Source organism: Strix uralensis, chromosome 6 (genome assembly GCF_047716275.1).
Source record: "Strix uralensis isolate ZFMK-TIS-50842 chromosome 6, bStrUra1, whole genome shotgun sequence".
Taxonomy (NCBI): Eukaryota; Metazoa; Chordata; class Aves; order Strigiformes; family Strigidae; genus Strix; species Strix uralensis.
In genome coordinates this window covers 37,937,435-37,957,562 of record NC_133977.1, presented here as the reverse complement: position 1 = coordinate 37,957,562, position 20,128 = coordinate 37,937,435, and the positions used below count along the sequence as shown (strand labels likewise).

General features: G+C 36.9%; 1 protein-coding gene across 4 annotated transcripts in view; it reads right to left on the bottom strand.

The window, feature by feature from the left end:
• Positions 1-20,128, bottom strand: part of ACMSD (aminocarboxymuconate semialdehyde decarboxylase) — a 51,969-nt gene that overhangs the window by 23,331 nt on the left and 8,510 nt on the right. For 2 of the 4 annotated variants that reach the window (XM_074873717.1, XM_074873718.1), the window contains 2 exons: positions 14,546-14,653; positions 655-699 (listed from right to left, as the gene is read on the bottom strand). In XM_074873717.1, the coding sequence (XP_074729818.1) occupies positions 655-699; positions 14,546-14,584 (84 nt within the window). In that variant the 5' untranslated portion in view covers positions 14,585-14,653. Of the gene's footprint in view, positions 1-654; positions 700-4,118; positions 4,253-14,545; positions 14,654-20,128 lie in introns of those variants that run through there. The other 2 variants (XM_074873719.1, XM_074873716.1) reach the window with 1 other exon arrangement.

Sequence of the window (20,128 nt, the reverse complement as noted above, 5' to 3'; positions counted from 1 at the left end):
TGTAGCTCAGAAGTGTCAAAAAAAAAGTGTTTTTGCAAAAAACTGAGTGGACGGTGATAAAAAGGTGAAGTAAAATCTGACCCAGTCTGCCTTTTACTTGCCAATAAATCTCACACTCCTACTTTTCAACATAATGGTCCCCAAATCTATGGATTGTCCTTACGGTTCTGCTACTTGTTCTCCTTGTCATGAAGTTACAGAAATTATTCTTTTCCTTTCATTCAGATGTGAAGACATTTTCACATCTGAGTTCTTTAACTTTTATTAAAATAACAATTTCTTTTGGTTTTGCTTCTCATACAGATGACTGCATTTAACTAAAAAAATTATCTACATGTAATCTGCTTTAGGTTGGCCTATCTTATTGAAATGAATTCCTTAGAGCTATCCATTCTAAGTGTTAAAATGAGATGATGATGAAAAACAAATACTGGTTCATATTTGTCATGAATGTGAGTTTCATCTCTCAAGCAAAAAGTTCTACTGAGGTATATTAGGACTTGGAGTGATATTAATTCATAGAAGATAGACCTCTAGAGAAATCTGTATCAAAGACATAGCCAATCTTATTGACACGTTACTTTTTAATAGATTTACTGTGGGTTTGTATTGCTGATAACAACACAAGAGCTTAGAACACCAAACAGCCCAAACCTTGCAGTGATGATCCAGCTGTACCCATCCACCATATCCGTATCTCTGCGAAAGAAACAAGAAAAAGCCAGTGCTAGTTACCACTCTGCAAAATAATAAAAATCTCCATTCTTACAATCCAGCAGTATCTCATTCAGGAGAAACACTTACACATATGCTCAGCTTTGAGCATATGAGTAGCCCCATTAACTTCAGCAGAAGTGCTGAAGTTTACTGGACTGGACTAATAGTGTTTGTAGATCTGAACTTTTAGCTCCCAGTTCAGCAACATTTTTAAGCCCTACAACTGATTTCAAAGTACTTGAAGTTGCTTACTGTATTGAGGTTCTAACTGATTTTGATGCAGATTTTAACATAGAAAAAATTGTATCAAGTAATTGGCAATATGAAAATTGAGCTGACAATCTTCCAATCTGTGATCAGTTAATCATTAGCACAAAGATGTATTGATTCCACTTTTCAGCTTCCATGATTCAGCAGCAGGGCTGAAGGTCAGTCTCTTGTCTATTAATATTTAAACAGCCAAGAGAAGTTAAAAAGGAGAAGCTTAGATGCTCATTGATTCTTCCAGAGGGATTCAAAATTGTTTATGCAAAAAACCCAAAACCCACAAAAGATGCTGATTTCCTTTTACTTTCATAAATTATCAGATTAGAAATAAATGAAATCTTAAAATATCATAATAGACTGAAAACAGTGCTCAGGATTCCCATTTTGCTGTAAACAAACATTTCAAAGGAAACTGAGCAAAAGCAGGCATTTCTTTCAGTGAAGTGTAAACAATCTGAATACACTCCTGAATTTCCTGTGGTAACAAATCATTACTTAATGACACTGTGAACTTTCCTAATGTAGGCATGCAGAGCCAAGCCTCCTGACTTCAGCCAATCAGAGATGCTAATGACTGAGGTAGCCATGTATATTCTATTTACATTTATAAATTTATAGGTTTAAATTTAGGGAAAATTTGCGAATGACACCTCATGAGAACTTTAAGTTTTCACTAGTTCCATGCTAATTGCAATTATAAGCTGTGCAGAAAAAGAGTACCTTAAGGGTACTCAAGGAGCATTTAGACAATAGAGAAGCTCACTGTCTGTTTCTGAACTTACTTTTTTCTTTCTTCCCCTCAGTTACTATTTGGAGGTATTGACAGTCCTTATTTCATTCATTTCTATGAATTTTTATACTTATGATGGGTTCCTAAGCTCTTAAATATCTTGACAATAGAATTTTCTAGGTTCAAGGTTCAGTATTTATAAGACCAGCAAAAAGAAAGCAAAGTTTAGCGCTATGTGTGCATGTTAGGATTGCCTCATTGGTTTTCCATGCATGAGATGTAGAAAACTATGTTAATGGCTTAAATTTTCAGAGGATTCTAGGGAAATCTGAGAGTTGTTTTTTATTCTGGGTCCATTAATAAACCATTGAATCACTCAATCTTTAGAACAGAGGAAACAAAAACTAGTAGGTGGAGATTAACTTTTAAAAAATTGGTATTTGCCTCTTTATCAGTGTTTAAATAAACGCAACACTGGCCTACAGGGTCTAACAGTAGTAAATTCAGACTTGATGTACGTCTGTGAACATCAAGGGATTCTTGGGGTGATTTTATCTCAGTGAATTTATTGCCCTTTTAAAATATATACAGACAAAAAAAATTATTTGAAAATCATGTAAAATTAGAATGAAGGAATTTTATAGGTGTTTTTATAGGGATGTTGCACAAACAAGGACAAAACAATCTGAAACAAGCAAGAGTAACCTGTCTTTGTAGTCTGGATATTTAAACTCCTATCCATTTAAAACACACATAATTGTTCTAAAAAATATATGTCATCTCACCTACATTATTGAGTGTATATGTATTTTTCATTGAGGAGCTCTTATTACAAACAGGAAGTTCAAATAGATGTTTAAAAAGACCTTCCTAGGTAAATGAGGAAACAAACATTCCTTTCCAGGAGGTTTTATGCATAATGGTGTTATTTTTCACCACTAATGAAGAAATAATCCTATGTATTTTCTTAATGCCAGGTTTTCTCATGACTTTTTCCTAAATCGCTGTTTACATTTTCCAGCTGCTTTCTGGCTAATATTGAACTGATACTTGACTCTCTTGTTAAAAACACAGAAACACAGAGCTAATACATATGAAACACTTACCTGAGAACTTGCCATTATCAACCTCAAAATAATTAAGTGAAAGAAATGTACAGTGTAAACCAGAGTTTCAGTTAGTGTGTCAGATGCCTAAGAGCATGGCTGAAATAATGGTATTCTTTTGTTGTCAAGCACAGGGACAATGAAATCAAATGGTTCCATACTACTGTCAGACACAGGGATTGTTCATTCTAACTACAACCACATAGAATTACAATAAGGAAAGAAGAAACAATACAGGTCTTCTCTTTTCTACTCTGATTTTTTATTGTGAATGGAAACATTAAAGAGTTATAAAAAATAGCTATCCTGGAAATCTGAACACAATTTTTAATTGCAAATAATTTAATATATACATGTATATAAACTATATATAAATATAGTTTCATGTGATCTTTTTCAGTACGCTTTGTGGCATTGGAGATGTGATCCCTTATAAGTCAAAAAGTGATCAGACATCTCTATATTGAATTGTGATTTTAATTATTTAGGCAATAAATCTAAAACCTAATTCAGAATGAGATGACTATCTGGATTTTGATAATCTGAAATAAGAAAAGGATTAGATTTATTACATGAAAACCTAAATGACACTTTCCATTCTCAAATACTTTTTACAAGATCATGAAAATTATTACTGACAAGAATAAATTTATGTCATTGAAGAATAATAATAATACCATGCAAAGATTCAAAGTTGACTTATAGCTTCAGTGTTCTGACAACTGAGATTCTGTGTTTTTAATACAATATATTACTTCTTTCCAGTAACTGAAAAAATAACAGATATTAGTAAAATCATCATCATCATCAATTAATCGTACTTCGAGTGACCACACTTCTGTTGAAGTTAATGACTTTCATGCCTGTAGGTATATGATGTGAATGACTTTTCTCTTAGGTAACATTAATCTTGTCTAATATTTGCTTATTTCTCTTATTTAAAATAACAGTGAATACCATTTGGGAACCTGACAGCTCTGGTTTTATCAAGACAGTGGAATTTACACCTCATCATCTGACAATTTTAGGTCTCTCAAAAAACCAAGCAAAAATATAACTGCTTCAGACTAAATAAAGAGTGAGGAACAGAGCCCAGTTTTCCATCCCTTTCTTACTGTGACTCTTGCTTTGCAAAGTAATGCAATACAAGTATCTTATATCTGAAAAAAAAACCCCAAATTAGACAAAAACCTAGAGATATTTATAACAGAACCCTTCATTCATTGTTCTTTCAAACATTACACTGGTAGAAACGGTTGCTGATAACATAAGGCACTGAATAGCTAAACTCTTATTACCTTTTTTAGGTCAGGCCATTCCTTAGGTAGAATGTGGCTATGAATATCAATTTTCATTTTTGAAATATCAAAGGAGAAATACTCCCTCAATGAAAATGTTTTCTGTGTAATTGCTACTATCCTTCCTGTCCCTGGTTCAGCAGGTTATTAACTTTGGCTGCTGTTCAGGTCCACCTGCTGCGTTATCAGGAGAGCTCAGTACAGTGGCCAACCAGGGAGCCCAAATCCCAGAGGAGTGGCTCTCTAAAAAAACAAAGGCTTGTAGCAGAAAGTCCCTGTTAATGCATAAACTACAGCTGACTGAGGGCAAAGGGAAAATGTATGCTTATATTGGCACTATGAAGGGATTTATTTTACACAGAATCTAAAATGCAAGCTTGTTTACGGTAGAAAATTATTCAATAAAATTGAATTAGAATAAATGTATTAAACATGATGACTTGAATTTCCTCCTTTTCCCCTCTTAGATTCTGAAATAATTTGTAGAGAGCATATAATATACTCTTGGTAGACACTTATACCTCCTAATCTACTCTCTTTTCCTTCCCTTGTATTTTCTTTAAAGTTACACCAAAAAAAAAAAAATCACAGAAATACTGAATTGTTGCCAAATCTATGCTCTGCACTTTATTTGCCCCTTTTGATTATTGGTTCACTTAGGATATTTACACATGCTACTGCATACTGGCGCTTACAGCCTCTTAAGTTCACTCAAGATCTGGCAGGAGAATGGTTCCGATTACCATAGTAATTAATGCTAGTGGAGTTCACCAGCTAATACAGCAAACAGTTCCTGCATCCTAAGTTAAGCTTATCTGGAGCTAGCTCAGATTTTCTGTGAAAATACTCAATTTAGTATCACACTTCTTTCCTCAAGATACCCTTGTCTTTTATTTGTATTTTTCTCTGTAATTTATTTCCTCTATAGTTTTATTTCAATGTATGCTACTCACACGGTGTCTTCTTGCAAAAACTGGTTAACCATTTCCTGATTAATTTGTTTCTAGTGAAAAACGCTGATTTTTTTCAAAACTAAATGCTGTTATGAATCTTGCAACGTGAAATCAAGCAACTTGAAAAACAAGTGGCCCATTGTGTTTCATCCTTTTTCCGACTTTGTAATTTTGTTTGGGCTTGATTAAAAAAAAAAAGGACTCTTGTATTTCCCTGCTTGTTCACTCATTAAGCAGTCTGCTTCTGATTTGGTCAGTTAACCTTCTTAGAGTTATTCTTCAAGTCAGCTCCTTGTGACAGGGTTGGTTGGTTGCTTGATGCTGTGCTTCTCTGCAGTGTGAAATCACTGAAGACCAAATGTTCAAAAGAAACAGGAAGCAGCAACTTTGGGAAAGTATTCCCTAAATAAAGCAGGACAACCAATAATTCACTTTGACAGATAAAAATATGGGATTGAAAATAGAAATTATTTTCATCTCAAAATCAAAACCAATCTCTTCATGACCAAACTGCCAGGTTAAGCAGCAAATTTGCTGTCCTGCTCCCAAATGTGACGGCTACGTTATATGGATCTACCACTACAGTGTTAGCCTGTTGGCAAGCAATGTTCCTGCATATACAACAGCAGAGATAAGAAAGAAGTATTGATTCAGCTGTGGATACTGCATCATGAATCCTATGAACCCACAGACACAAAGTAAAGAGGTAAAGTGAGTCTTTCAATAAAGACATGTCTGGAAGAAAATTCGCTATTTAAGCATAGAAAGCAGAGGTCCTAGTGAAGGAGAGGGGCAGGAAGATATTTGTGTATCTGAATAGAGTGACACCTAGTTTCTTCTCTTAAGCCCCCATCGCTGCAGGCTACCATGCAGAGATCAACAGCATTTCTTCAACACTGTGCTTTACTTTTCTCAGCTCTAAAAAAAGATGTAGTTAGTTGCTGCTCCCAAGACACAGCTTAGCTTGCAAATAGTGCAGTACTCCCACATCGCATTTAACAAAATACCTCATTTGGAAACCATACCAGTCAAAGGCAAAATTTGTATCTATTTCACTTGATCAAAGTGACAGTAAGACATCTGTCTATATCTGATATGATCCATTGGATCATCAGCAGAAAGACTGTCAGTGGCTACAAACAAAAGCATCTTCAGCTACTCAGGCACTCAACTTACTTTGACTGCATGGGTCTGAAAAACAGGACACCTTCACCGATGTCCTGGACAATCTGCCTGATAACAGTGAGTGACTCATGCCTCTCAGTCTCTATGCTGAGTTTGTTTTCCCAGGACAACACGATGGCTTTTAGCATGGCCCTTGCTATCTGTCTCCATATGGTTGTGAATTTCTGGAGTGTGACACAGAGGTGCAGGAATTGCCGACAGTAGACAGGAAAACCTGCAGCTGTGTCAGATGGCCCTACACGGACAGAGCTGAGCTTAAATTCACTGTGCTCTGTCAGGCAGGAGGTCATGACCAGATGGAAACTTTCACATGCATGATGTCTGGGGCAACAGAAAATTATATTTTACCATTTGTGGGCCCATATAAGACCTGAACTGTAGCCATTCTTGGGCTACCCACAAATAATTTACATCCTAGAGCATTTGGATGAGACCACAAAGCTGGTCAGAAAAAACCAGAAGAGACCAGTCAATGAATGTACTTGCTACATCTGCTAGGGAGGAGAACTAAAATGCGTACAGACTTCTTCCCAGCCAAAAGTAGCTTCCTGCATACTTAAGATGGGACATACATTAAGATGGCATGCCCCACCTGCCTCAGTACACTTATGCATGGCATACATGTCTTTAAGATCACAGGCAGTAAAACATGCATTTATTATGACCATTAGAAACCAAACTGCATTCTTGATTTTGACCAACTTCCCATATTATTTTGTGCACGATCTGATTTCTGTTTGTGTGGTTTTAGACTGGGAAACATGATGAACAACTCCTTCAGGACAATTTAGGTAGAGACTATTCAGGCCAAGTCTGATTTCAGATATGCAGACACAAGTCCAGCAGAACTACAGGGTTTTATTTCACTATAGGGACAAGCACTAAAGTGAAAGTGGTGTTAGATGTAGAGCATTAAATGCTCTTTTCCAAAGCTCTTTAGCTGCTTTTCTGAAGCAATTACAGAATCTGAGATTTGGAGTCTTCAAGGCCGGAACGTCAGGGTCCAATTCTGGACTTGTTTATCAGGGAGAAAGTATTGCCTTGTATCAGTGGGAAAACCATAAAGAGCACTCTTCAAAAGAGCGTGCATCAACAAGCATTGGAAAACTGCAGACAGCTCTGCCACATACATGCTATCAAGGCAGCCCATTTTCAAGTAGGATGAACAACAGAAACAGAGAGGCAAATTCAGGACGCTGATGTTAGAAAGGGCTAAAACACTTGTGCCAGTTTTTCAAACCTTCAGTTTTACATGTTATTCTATGGCACCTGCTCTTTAAATCGCACATTTGTTTGTGCAAATTGGCTATTTTACACATGTGCACAGCTCTGGAAAAACAAGTGGAAAAGTCTTTGTGCTCCATAGCTAAGATGAATTACTTAAAGAATATGTTCCCTTCCAAATGAAATAAATGTTGAGCAGCGCACTTATATTGGTTGCTTAGCAACAGGTTGTCCTTTGGCTGTGCTGGCGACTGCACCGGTCCTTTGAGACTGCCATTACAGACCTTCTTGGAAATGTCACATTTGGAAAGGATGCAAAAGTCAGTAATTCTATTTTTTGTGTGGTATCAAATAATTAAACCGCTCCTATTAAATTAGCCTAATCACAGAACTTAATCCTCTTCTGGGACTCCAGAGAACACAGACTTCAGTGGAAGTGGTATGGTTTCCCTTCTGCAGTGAACAACAACAATGGCTATGGTTTCCCTTCCAATGAGGAATAATGTTAGGCAGTTCCCATGTAGCACTTTCCATATGTAGATCTCAACTGCTTTACAGTGGATGCTCTTTTTGACAGGAAGACATTAGTATACCTAGCATAGCTACACGAGGAGGGCATGTCCCGCTACAGTTACACCAGTAAAGTCCTTAACGAAGATGTATTCTGAAGAGTGGGTGGCAGTATGATTCCCTGTTCTTAAATGCCATGTACCAAACACTCCAGTGTGACTGTCTAAACTTCTGATGACTTGCATAGCTAGCTGGATTGCAGTGTCTGCATTTCATTTAGACACATTTACAGAATGCAGTAGAAAAGGTACATACATCTCCAATCTAGAGCTGACTAAATCAGCTCAAGATGGCAGCAGTGCCAGTGTATTCATCACTAAATACTGAAGACAAGTAGATTTTTCATTTTGTTATTCAAACGCCTTTGCAGAAACAAACAACTGAAAGAGCCTCTGTTTAGACAAACATCAGAGCTGATGCTGGTCTGTATCTGAGGCAGCTTAGCCTTGTAGAGAAGTTGGGCTTTTTAGCTCAGATGTGATGCTGTACTGATGCATGTCTGATGCTTCCAAGATTTAAGCTATTAAATTTGTGTAGTGAAGCTTCATGGTTGTACAAGCGCAGGATGTAGGCCACATCAGGTGGTCTCTCTATTAGACCTGCCGCAGCCACCACAGTTGTGTCACTAAAATTGATAGTGTAAAGGTGGCCAAGATTGCTGACGCCTTTGGCAGCACACTGCACTGCTTTGTGACTACTACCTAGTAAGAGTTCTGATGAATCACACAGCGGTGAAAGCAAACAACATGTCCTATGCCAAATTCCTGACCATTACTGTGTTCTCTGCTGTGTAAGTTAAGCCGTAATAAATTCTCATTTATTTTCATGTTTCTAGAAAATATTACGTTGTTGAAACTCAACTCTAAATCAAAACAAAAATATACGGCTATCTTTCAAATAATATAATTATTTTCTTAATACACTAAAACTTCAATTCTGCAATTTACAATTACCATGCATTTATCTTGCACAGAAATGTTCTATCAAAAATTAGAATTAGATATTTTCCAAAATATGACTGCAAGTAAAATAGATTTTTTTTTTCCACGTGTAGACACAAACAAATAAAAAAGACTCTATTTAAGCACGTATCAGGCCAAGTGTCACTCTCATGCAGTGGGAGCAACCAGACAGATACCAGTAGCATAAACGTGGGCCAGAAAGAACAGATGGAATGAAGCTTACAGACACTGATATTAAAAAGTCATCATTTTCAAGTTAATACCCCACGGTAACATCTGAGATTGTTGTAATTATTTAGAAGGTTGGTGTCTAAATAAATAAATAGTAACTATTGCCAAATGCTGTCTTAATTTTTTTTCCTGTGTGCTGGATACTCAAATCCCCACCTTTCTCTCCTTACAGAGGCCTCTCTGTGCCACTGTTTGGGTTATCTGATTATTTTGGGGATAAGAATGGTCTTCACAGAGCTTTTATTGCTTCAGAAAGGAAGCCAAGGAACCAACAGAAAAATCTAGTATCTGAATTTGTTCAGCTGCTTCAACAAATTCCTCCACCTTCCTCTAGAACTCTGCAGAAGTGTGCTTATGCCTCCTCTGCGCTACTACGACTGGGCTAATGAAACAGGCTTATTCCTGGTCCTCAAGGTCTACTTGAGCATGAAGTTTTATGTTCTATCATTTCTGAGTAGCTGTGAATCCCTGTCACCAAAGAGATCTGCAAGGGCCTAAGATGAAACCCTGGCTCTGAGTAAGTGTTGTGCAGGTTGTTAGCCATAGCTTTAGGCTGATGATGCATTTACTGAGTTTCTGAGAGGCAGGAATATTGAATATTGATACCTGTAGATTACAGCAGTGAGTGCCAAAGCAAAGACCTTTCCAACTATGCAGATGTTTATGATGTAAATGTTTAGGGTTTAGTACTGCAGCTGCATTTATTCATTCATCTGGAGGATGGAGCTTGGCAGAGGAATGTTTCCACAGAGGATTACTAGAGTCTGCTTTCACTTGCTGAGTTCAGATATAAATATTCTTCTAAGTTTCAGGATTTGTTTTTCCACATACATTAATTCCAACATAGGATTTATGCCTCAAAATTGTTTCTTTTGAAATCCACAAGATACTAGAATTATGGACCAGAGTGAGAATACAGTTCAGGAATTAAGAAAGATCCAAATATTGAAGCTTTCACTCATTCCACTTCTTCCACAGACGCCATACCAGCAGTCAAAGCAAACTTATTAATAATGACTAGCACCTTAATGCAAACTTCTCACAGAAAATGCTGTCAGAAGAAACACCAGCTGTTGCTGGGGGATGATAAGGAGATAGTCACAATACTCATACTCTCCCACTGGTGTTGTCCCCGAGTGAAGACTAGCACTGTGGAGGATCACATGATGGTTAGCACTACTTCAAGCAAATCTAATATGAATACTGCTGGAAGTATTGCTGTGTTGTGTGGTCACAAGTGAATTTAGAGTTGAATCAGAAGATGATGCTACAGGTCAGACTACATTTCTGTAACACAGAAGAGGCCATACTGCTGCTCCACAGGCTCAGAAATGTTACTCAGTAAAGGTTTGCAGAATATCCTATTAGCAGTTCATTGTATTAAGGCAACTTAATGAGTAACTGCTCAACACACACACACAAAAAAGTATTACTAGGTAAAACCAGCTCCTCTAGCAATTTGATTGAAAAGTGATATCCAAACTGCAAAATTCTGACTAGTAAGTGTTAACCAGACAGCAAAGTTGGTGCCTATTTTCTTTGCAAATTATCTGATAATTTCTTTACTCTTCAGCTAAAGTGACGAGTGCTTAGATTTTGATATGTGAATATATACAATGGGATTATAGAATCACATAATCATTTAGGTTGGGAAGGACCTTTAAGATCATCAAGTCCAACCATTAACCTAACACTGTCAAGTCCACCACTAAACCATGTCCCTGAGCGCCACATCTACACGTCTTTTAAAAACTTCCAGGGATGGTGACTCAACCACTTCCCTGGGCAGCCTGTTTCAATGCTTGAAAACACTTTCAGTGAAGAAATTTTTCCTAATATCCAATCTATCACTAATCTTCTGTCTGAAAGTTGTGCCCCATCTTTACTAGATGTAGCTCTCAACTCATCAGATGAATCTCATCAGATGAATTTTTTTTTTTTACACTAGAAGTCTTAAAAATAAAAGCATGGTACAAATAATAACTTGGTCCAAATGAAAGCTCCATTCTAAAACACAAAATCAAATTAGTAATCTTTCAAAATTCTGTATGAATTTCAATCTGCTCTTGACTAACAAATAATTTAGAAATATTCAGTAAGACATTTACCTAACAGGTAAATAAGCATAGTTACATGGTTGACGTGCCCACTTATTTCGAGTTCTAGTATGACAGTGGCTGGATGACTTTAGTAAACCAACCATGCCAAGCAACATAAGACTGTGTATTAATAACACAAAACACCTCTAGAAATAATGCTTCAGCTAAAAGAAAAGTGTTGCAAATCCTGGTTACTCTTACAAATAACTATTATCCCAAAGCCAAATCCATCACTGACTAGAAAACTCCATGAATTTGGTGGGTTTACCCAGCTCTGACCATTTTATTTTAGCCTGTGAGTTCCACAAGTGGAATAGGAAAGATTATCTGTTGTATTGGTTTTTCTCCTTTAGAGGGGTACTCATTAACAATTTTACCACGGCTTTTAAGAAAGACTTTTTGTTTCCCCAATAAGATACCTTCAGTTTGCCTTTCCTTCGGATGGTTCCATTCTAAATGGAAACATGTGCTTTGATTCACGTTCACTAATAAATATTTAAATTCATGCTTAACTTTAAAACACAGTAGGCCCACTGGAATTGGTAGCACTACTAAGTTAAGCAAATGGTAATCGCTGCATTCATACTTGAGCATTCACCTCAGTCCTGCTCATATTTACATGCAACAAGCTCTAGTAACAATGATATGCACACAAAGAGAGCACAGAAAGAATGGCTTCAAGATTTGTACCAAAAGCATTGTGGAGTGAGTCCAGACCACTAACTCAGGGACTCCACTGAGGAGTCATTCTGGCTCCATATGCTCTAGCAAGCATAAAAGCTCCACAAAGTTACAGTCTTAAAGCGTGTGTTTTCAAAAATGATTCAGTAAATTTATACTATGGTCACAGCTAAACAATCATGTTATGTATAAAAACAAACTTATTTTCACACAGACACCTGTGCACTTCAATTTACAATTTGTGCCATACAAAATCCAGACAAAAGACATTCCAAGGCAACTACTGATGTATTGAGAACTAACATCTCAACTTGAATTCTTTTCTCAACTATCATACTTAGTTTTCCTCTTGGGAAAAGGCAGCTACTGTCTTCTCTTTTTTAAGTCCAACATTTGGAACTTAACAACGTCCTCTCAGGACGGACAACCTTCTTCACAATTACTAAAAAAACATCCATGACTTCCTGGTTGTGTTTAAGTGTGGTTTACTAATATGCTTGCTTTTTTGTTTCCTTTATTTGCTGAAAAAGATTAAGAAATTTGCACTTTTTTGGTCCCAACTACAGCCAGGACTGTACGGCAGATACATCAAAACACGTGTTCACTTCTGAGTGTGATGGTCATAAACAAAGCCACTTCCTAAATAAGATGTATTTTCCCCTTCAGGACATTGTCACTCATCTCAACGCAGTATTTCATGCTAACTTTTTAATGATCTAAAAATATTGCAGATGTTTTAGAAGTACTCTGTTATAATTAATGATTTTGAAGCCAATAGAAGGCCCACCGAAGTCACCAGGAAATCCAGTCGTTTCAGAAGAGATCTCTCAAGCAATAGTTCAAAAAGTAGTTTTGAGCCACTGGAAAGACAGAGTAATTTAAATGAGAAATTACAGGTAAACTTTGCCCAGAGTTCAGTAATTAAACGCAAGGGCATTTAGAGTGCTGGTTTTGGATTATGTCCGATTGCCCATGTCAGTATGGTGCCTCAAAAAAGAGAGCTGCATTATAAATCATAAATTTGTTAATAATGTTTATGCAGCTCACCGTGAATACTACAGGTTGTGATTTGTAGTGCATTAAGTGGAGCACCACACAGTGATTGCAATATACACACAGAGCACTTATTTCTTATTGATTGAAACAGATTTTGCCTGCAGTAAATGACGCAAGCTTGTGCTGTCTGATTTTGTAGCCGATGTTGCAATGTCAAAGTACAACTGGACTGAACTGCTGCTAAGTATGGTGGATTCATAATGAATGTTTGACACATTCATATAATTCATTGGTTGGTGAATGGCTCTCTTAAAATTCCTTTGTCTCTAGTAATACAGTATTTTTAGGAACAGAAAAAAAAATACACTCTTCCAAATATCCATTTTTCTAATATGCTTGCTCATCTCCACTGTATGTTCTTAAACAACTGGATATATTAAAATCTCCTGGGGACTTGGAGCATTACCATTTGGATCACAGTGTAGTATACACACTTCAAATACTAGGGTTTGTATGTTGATTTTCAGGAAATGCTCACCACTTACCAAATAATAAAGGAAGTCCTTGTCACCAACCTTTTTCATATGAAAATCTGCTAATTAGTGGTAAGATTTGATACCATTTGTGAAGCTCTCAAGTGTTGGATCCTAGTAATGAAATACGTGTGCTTATAAAAATTAACCCATAATACAATTAACAATACTTAATTTCTAATGTTACTAAACAACTAAAACCTACATTCAGTCTCTTAATCTCAAGTGACAAAAAGAAACCAGTTGCTCTAATTCAGTGAAACTATATCCTAGTCTATACTTGCAGTTTGTAGGTTATGCATAGTTAATGACTTTTTAAATTAGTCTGTTCTATGTGATTCTCGGTAGTTCACTCAAAATCTCAGAATTTGTTTCATTCTCACTGCATTACTTGGTGCATACTGCCTCTTTCAGACACTCACAGACTTGCTAGGGAGCTGGCCAGGAAATAGCAAAGGAGGGCTACCACAGCAAGATGGACCATCTGCTATGTTCCCATGGAGACTTCGTATTTAATTCTTTTATTGGTTTGGGGGGTGTGTGTGTGTTGTGTTTGTTTTGTTGGTTTTTTTTTTCAACCCCTAACATAAAAGCCATGTATACTGCAAGTATATTTTGCCCTTTGGGAACCAGAAATAATAATATTCAGATATCAATGTCTGGATGCCTACAGTTGGGTCCAGTGGAATCACGAGTTTATCAAGACCTGTGCTGCCCGGAATGAAACAGGATTCCCTACTGAGCCATGTGCCAAGTATTTGCTCCTGCCTTCTCTTTCCTTCACAGCCTGGCTGTTGGTCACTGACTAGAAGTACAGATACCACAGGATGCTACTGTAATTCCAAACGTATGCATCCCTCCTGCCTAGTTGGTGGTGCCTCCCTCTGTTCATAGCAAAAAACTGGAGAAGAGCAAAGGCCCCAGGTAAATATAAGATCTTGCAAGAGCAGAGTGTGAGCCTGAATTGGTTGGAATAAGTAAATGGTCCCGTACCTCAGCATGACAGGAGGTGACAGACGTTACCACCAGCATTAATTTGTGTTACAGTCTCCATCATACAGCGATGTACCTGTGAGCACATTCTGGCTTCTGCAGCATGAGCTGGGGGATTAAGAAAGGAGAGATTAGTGTCAGGAAAAAGATGGATGCCTGTCCAAAATTTTCTGATGCCCACCCTACTGACCTAGGTTTCCAAAAAGCTTAATAGCATTATGGTAGAAGGCAAGTATCGTGACATTTTTTTATATCAGTGTTACAAAAGAGTTGAATTATATTGACCATCATAGGCAAATACAAAGCATAAACACTTCTATATAAAAAAAAATCATATATTGCATTATCTACAGCCATGCACCGAATAGGACAATTAAAATTATAGTTTATTAAAGCTCAGGGGTAAGTAAAATAAAGTTTTAAACAGAAAACGGGAACAGTTTAATAGCCTGAATGTATGGCAATGTTTTTGATAAGCTTTTACAAGTGGCATTGGTATGTCCTCTTCACAAAAGCCTGATTCAGAGACAACCTTAAGCACAAGCTTAACTACTTTTCTAGTATGTGTTTGACCACCATGAGAATTTAAAAGACCTGTTCAATACTCAGCTAATATTTACATGTTTTCTTGGCCTTGGATGCTTTTCCATTACTTGCCCAGGCTAATGGAACTGGTTCATCCAGCTTGTATTCTACACCTCTTCTCACAGTTATTATATTAGATTATCCCTTTCCAGCCTGGAGCCTCTTACATTCTACATAAAGAATCAAGAAAAAAGCCAGCTCACAATATGGAATGCAGGGAAGTGTATCCTAGATAACACATATCTGATCAGCAATTTGATGAGCCCTTTTTTGTGAATACTATCTCGAGTTCTGGAAGACAAGTTTAAAACAAAGGACCACCTCTTCTCTTTTCCCCCAGAATACAGATTTAAAATTAATATCCATGTACCTACACACACCAGCATTCATAGTTTGGTATGAAAAATCTGTGCCTTTCTGTCACTACATTACTCTCCCTTCACGGTTCCTCTTTTGCTCCACCTCTGGTTTTGATATCTGCGCCTGTTTCATTTCCTCCCTCTTCACTCCCCAGATCACTAGCGTTGCTTCTTTCCTTCTCACATACCAAATCCTTGCCATTACTTTCTTGCTGCTGGGACTGCTGATTTCTTCTTTAGTCACCACAAATCGTGGGATTAAAGCAAAAATCCCACTGATCAGTTCTTTTGAAGGTATTAGACCTTTGCTTCAGATCAGATGGTGCTTCACTGGTCAGGACTTTCAATTCTAGAAAATTCACTCTTGAGCACCATATAATTTTGTAAGGGATTGCTAATAGTTCATCTGGGTGGAAGAAACAACAGCATATCTATATTTAAACTCGGAGTGATAAATTATTCTGATAATCTATCCTGAATTAGCTACCAAATAAAAAAATATTCATACGGTGCTCTTCATTTTAAAGCAATCTTCAGCATTGCAGCTTTACTTAGGACACTTCCTATCACTTCAGTTGAAACCATGTAGCCAGAAAGGAAGCAATTTGCAGCACTGAAGTCATTCTTTAAATGTTAAATGTAGAGAAGCTTGGAAGAGTTTTATTCTAAAAGACACATTGCACACAATATCAGATATTGTTGCCATGGCTGACTTCCTTTATTGCTTTGAGTAAATCCATATTTGATGCATTAAGGATGGATTGGGTTACTGTTAGGTAGAAGTAGGTCAAGTGATTTTAAAGCCACAGTTCTTTCACTCTTGCATAGAATAAGAGCAAGCACAGTAGATGATTTCTTATTTTTTAAATCTTTAGCATGTGCAATTATAGTTAAGCTCATAAATTAACTTGCAGTTAATGCATAATGCCATCTAGTGGAAAAATCAACAAGTATAGATGCAACAAGTCTGTCTAGATATCTCATGCCATATGAATCTAATTAGTGTTGCAACCGCTTGACAGTTTTAATACTGAATTAAATTTAAATCAAAAGAACTATAACTTAATTTTCAAAGATCTTCACAAAATTTGAGTATCTTCCAAAGATATTTTATCCTCAAAGATATGCAAAACAATCTCAGTGAACTTGTATTTATGATTGTAGGATATGAAACAGATCTTGGAAGGCTCTTAATTTTCTTTCCTAATTAGATTTTATTTAGAGATTGAATTTTTTGGTCAAGAGAATTACACACACTTCAAGCAGATAAAGGAGACAATTCAAACAAGTTTACTGCTACATCAGCCAGAACAACTTGGAGAGTTTCAGAATTAATGATCTTCATTTTTATAACTGTGAGGTCACTCTTCTATGCCCATAGATAAAAAAAGGAAACAGTGAAAAAAATCAGTTATATAAGGTAAAGGAAACAGGCTTGTCATAAAAAGTTTAGAGTAGGATAAAGGGGCCAAAGAGACCATCTCTATCAGGTAAGTAATACACTTCATTAATAGCCATGAAATCAACAGGAAAAGAACAATCCAAGAGGACTAAGTCACCAGAGTTTTATCCTTCATAAGAGCATAGCACTTGCCCTTTATTGGTGAATTAACCTGCTCTTAGGCCTGAATTAGCACTGTCTCTAAGCCTCTGCACGTTTTGTGTCAACCTATTTTGATATTAATTAATTTATCATTTACTAGGTAAAACCTTACAGTTACATACCCCCTAATGTTTATATTGGTTGAACCATACAAGTGTGCACCTGAAGGACCCTATGCAGATTATTTAGTTCAACTCTCTTCTCTGAGAAGGACTATAAACACCGCTATACCTGGTCAGCTGAGGTTACCTGTGGCTTTTTTGCTAGCTGAATTTATAAGTCCTCCAAGGGGGCAGATTCCACCACCTCTCTCAGTAACCTTTTCTAGTGCTGCACTAGCATCATAGTGAAGAATATTTTCCTAATGTCCTATCTGAACCTCTCAAGACACAAGTTTGTGACCACTGGCTCCAGCTATCCATTCTTATGATGCTGCTTATTTTTCCTCTTCAGTTTTGAAAAGGGAAGAAGCACAAGCAATTCTATTGAAGAAGTAAATCAGATTTTCTACAGAAGAATAATGGAAAAAAAAAGTATCTCATGGGCATGAACTGACTGTTTGTGTCCAAATTCTCAGTCACCATGCAAAGCTCAAATAAATGAGCCAAGATAGTGCTGATGCAAAGCAAAGTTGGAGATGTGTAAGTTAAGAGCCAATTAGCAAAAAGCCAGATCTCTTTCATAACTAAACAACAACTATACTCAAGCACTAATAACCTCTGACAAGTATTGCCTGATGGAAAAACTGCTTCTGACTGCTCTAAGAGCAGAAAACTGGGCTCCTCTTGTGCGTGAAATGTGTGGTGGGCTTGTAAGAATATTTTGGCTGGAACAGACACAGCGAGGCCTTTATCTTCCTCAGATGTCTGTGCTATAATATTAGCCTACTTATCAAAAGTCCAGTTAATTAAAAATCACATCACCTTACCCCCTTGCATCTTTATCTCACCTTCATCTGAAGAGCTGCTGACATGGATGGCATGGGGTACAGATGTGGACAAGACACAGACGCCCTACTACAATCCCAGACTTGAACTACCAAAACCCATAACCAAGCTCTGACATCAGCTGCATCAGTTCTAGCAGTTCAAATCATTGACTGATAACAACCACCATGAGCAATACAGAAGAACATATATCTGCCTGAAATGCCAGGCAGAACTGTCGAGCCTCATATGCTGAGCATGGACGCCAAGCAAATGCACTCCTGAGCAGGACTGCCCTACAGCCTTTTCCTGAATTTCCTGTACTTACAGCATACTGTCACCCTTAACTGTCTGTTTGGGAGCCCCACCTAGTAAATTCAGCTTGCCAGCCCAATCTATGATTCACCAGTCAGCAGGGCAAGATACAGTGCTGGTACACAGCATTATCAAGACAGCAATTAAATATTTCTTTGTAAGCAATGAGTTGAGTCTCAAACGAAAAATTACTTTTGTAGAACTTACTGAAGTGAAACTGAGGTGGTTCTGGAATAAAAATCATAGTTGAGTGTTCTTGCTTTTTTCCTGACCACTGCAGAATTTCAAACTTTACAGAAATTATCTTCCTTGTGACACAAAAAAAATCCTATCTGATCCAAATACAACTCATAGTTGAAGCAACCTGAAAAGTCATTTTATGATGCATCCCCTGCTAACGAATTATACACGGAGATCCTAAATATGACAAAACTCAGACATATGAAATGAAGGCACTTTGGCACAAAGAGAAGACAAAGTCTATAGATAGTTTTTTTAATTAAACCAACAGGTGAAAAAAGCAGGCACTTTTGGACACATTAACCCTTCCTGAAGTCATGAAGACTGTACACCTAGCTACACTTTCTGAGCATGTTAATTGGAAATGAACTGCATCAGTTGGTTTAATAAAAAATACTACTTCTTTTTACAGATCTTGCCTCAGTTTGCTGAAATTTCTAAGTACAACTACACCTGATTTGTATAGCCCAGTGACAACTGTGATAGTCAATGGATAATGTAAAACAAATCCAAGTATATAAACTTTATCAGTAAAATAAAACCTCTTAAAATACACATTTTCTAATAAAACAATGTGAAAATTAAGTAAAACTTCTGTGGCTATTGAAGCATCCCTGCACCCCAATATTGCAAATATGTGTAGTCTTGATGGTAAAGAGGAAGCTGTCTGCACTACGATATGATTTTCTGTCCCTTGATTACTTTTAGGCACCATCAACAGCGAAAATCTGAAAGAGGCAGAAATTGAATTTTATCATAATCTGATTAAATTATATGACTGACATCTCCCTCTTCCTTTTTTGGTTACAGGACAATTTTATTGCAGCAGAGGTTCAAGATTTCACTGACATAAACGTCAATTGCCTTTAAATTTCAATTTTACTGGTTGCTTAAAAAGACATTCTTAGTGAAGTGTGTTTAACACTCTTCATTCTACAGAGAAAAGTGCTTCTTCAATTTCCTAAAGATGCTCTGCTTCGTTGTAAAATTAGCAAATGCTAATAGCCACACACAACTCTGTACCACAGCTAAATGTAACATAAATGTTTTAGTAGGATTATTAACCAACTACCCTCTGCATCTTATACAAATCCAGATCAGACAGTATTCATTACGGATAGATAAATGTCAATATTCACAGTGTAGTTCATCATGCTACATCAAATAGAGATTTGTTGCTTTTGCTACTGCTGCACACAGAGGAAGCTTTAGCTGCAATATAGTAGAAACTTCTGGGTTTGAATTCCACAAAAAAAAAATGGCTCCCATTTCTTCTTACAAGAAGAATACAATGAATTATGAGATTTACTCTCTTAAATTTACAAAAGGGATTGTCACTGTCTACTATTTTTCCCATTGCCCACTGAAATTTTTACCTAAGAGGATAAGAAACAATGAATATATCATGCGAATAAAGGATGCAGAAACCTATGAAAACTACTCTATATGTTGTTGACATTATTTTTGCCTCACCCATTATTTTTGCCTCTTCCAAAAACTAGTATCTGGAGAATTTAATGATTTTACCTAAGGCATCTCCCATTAAAATGAAGTA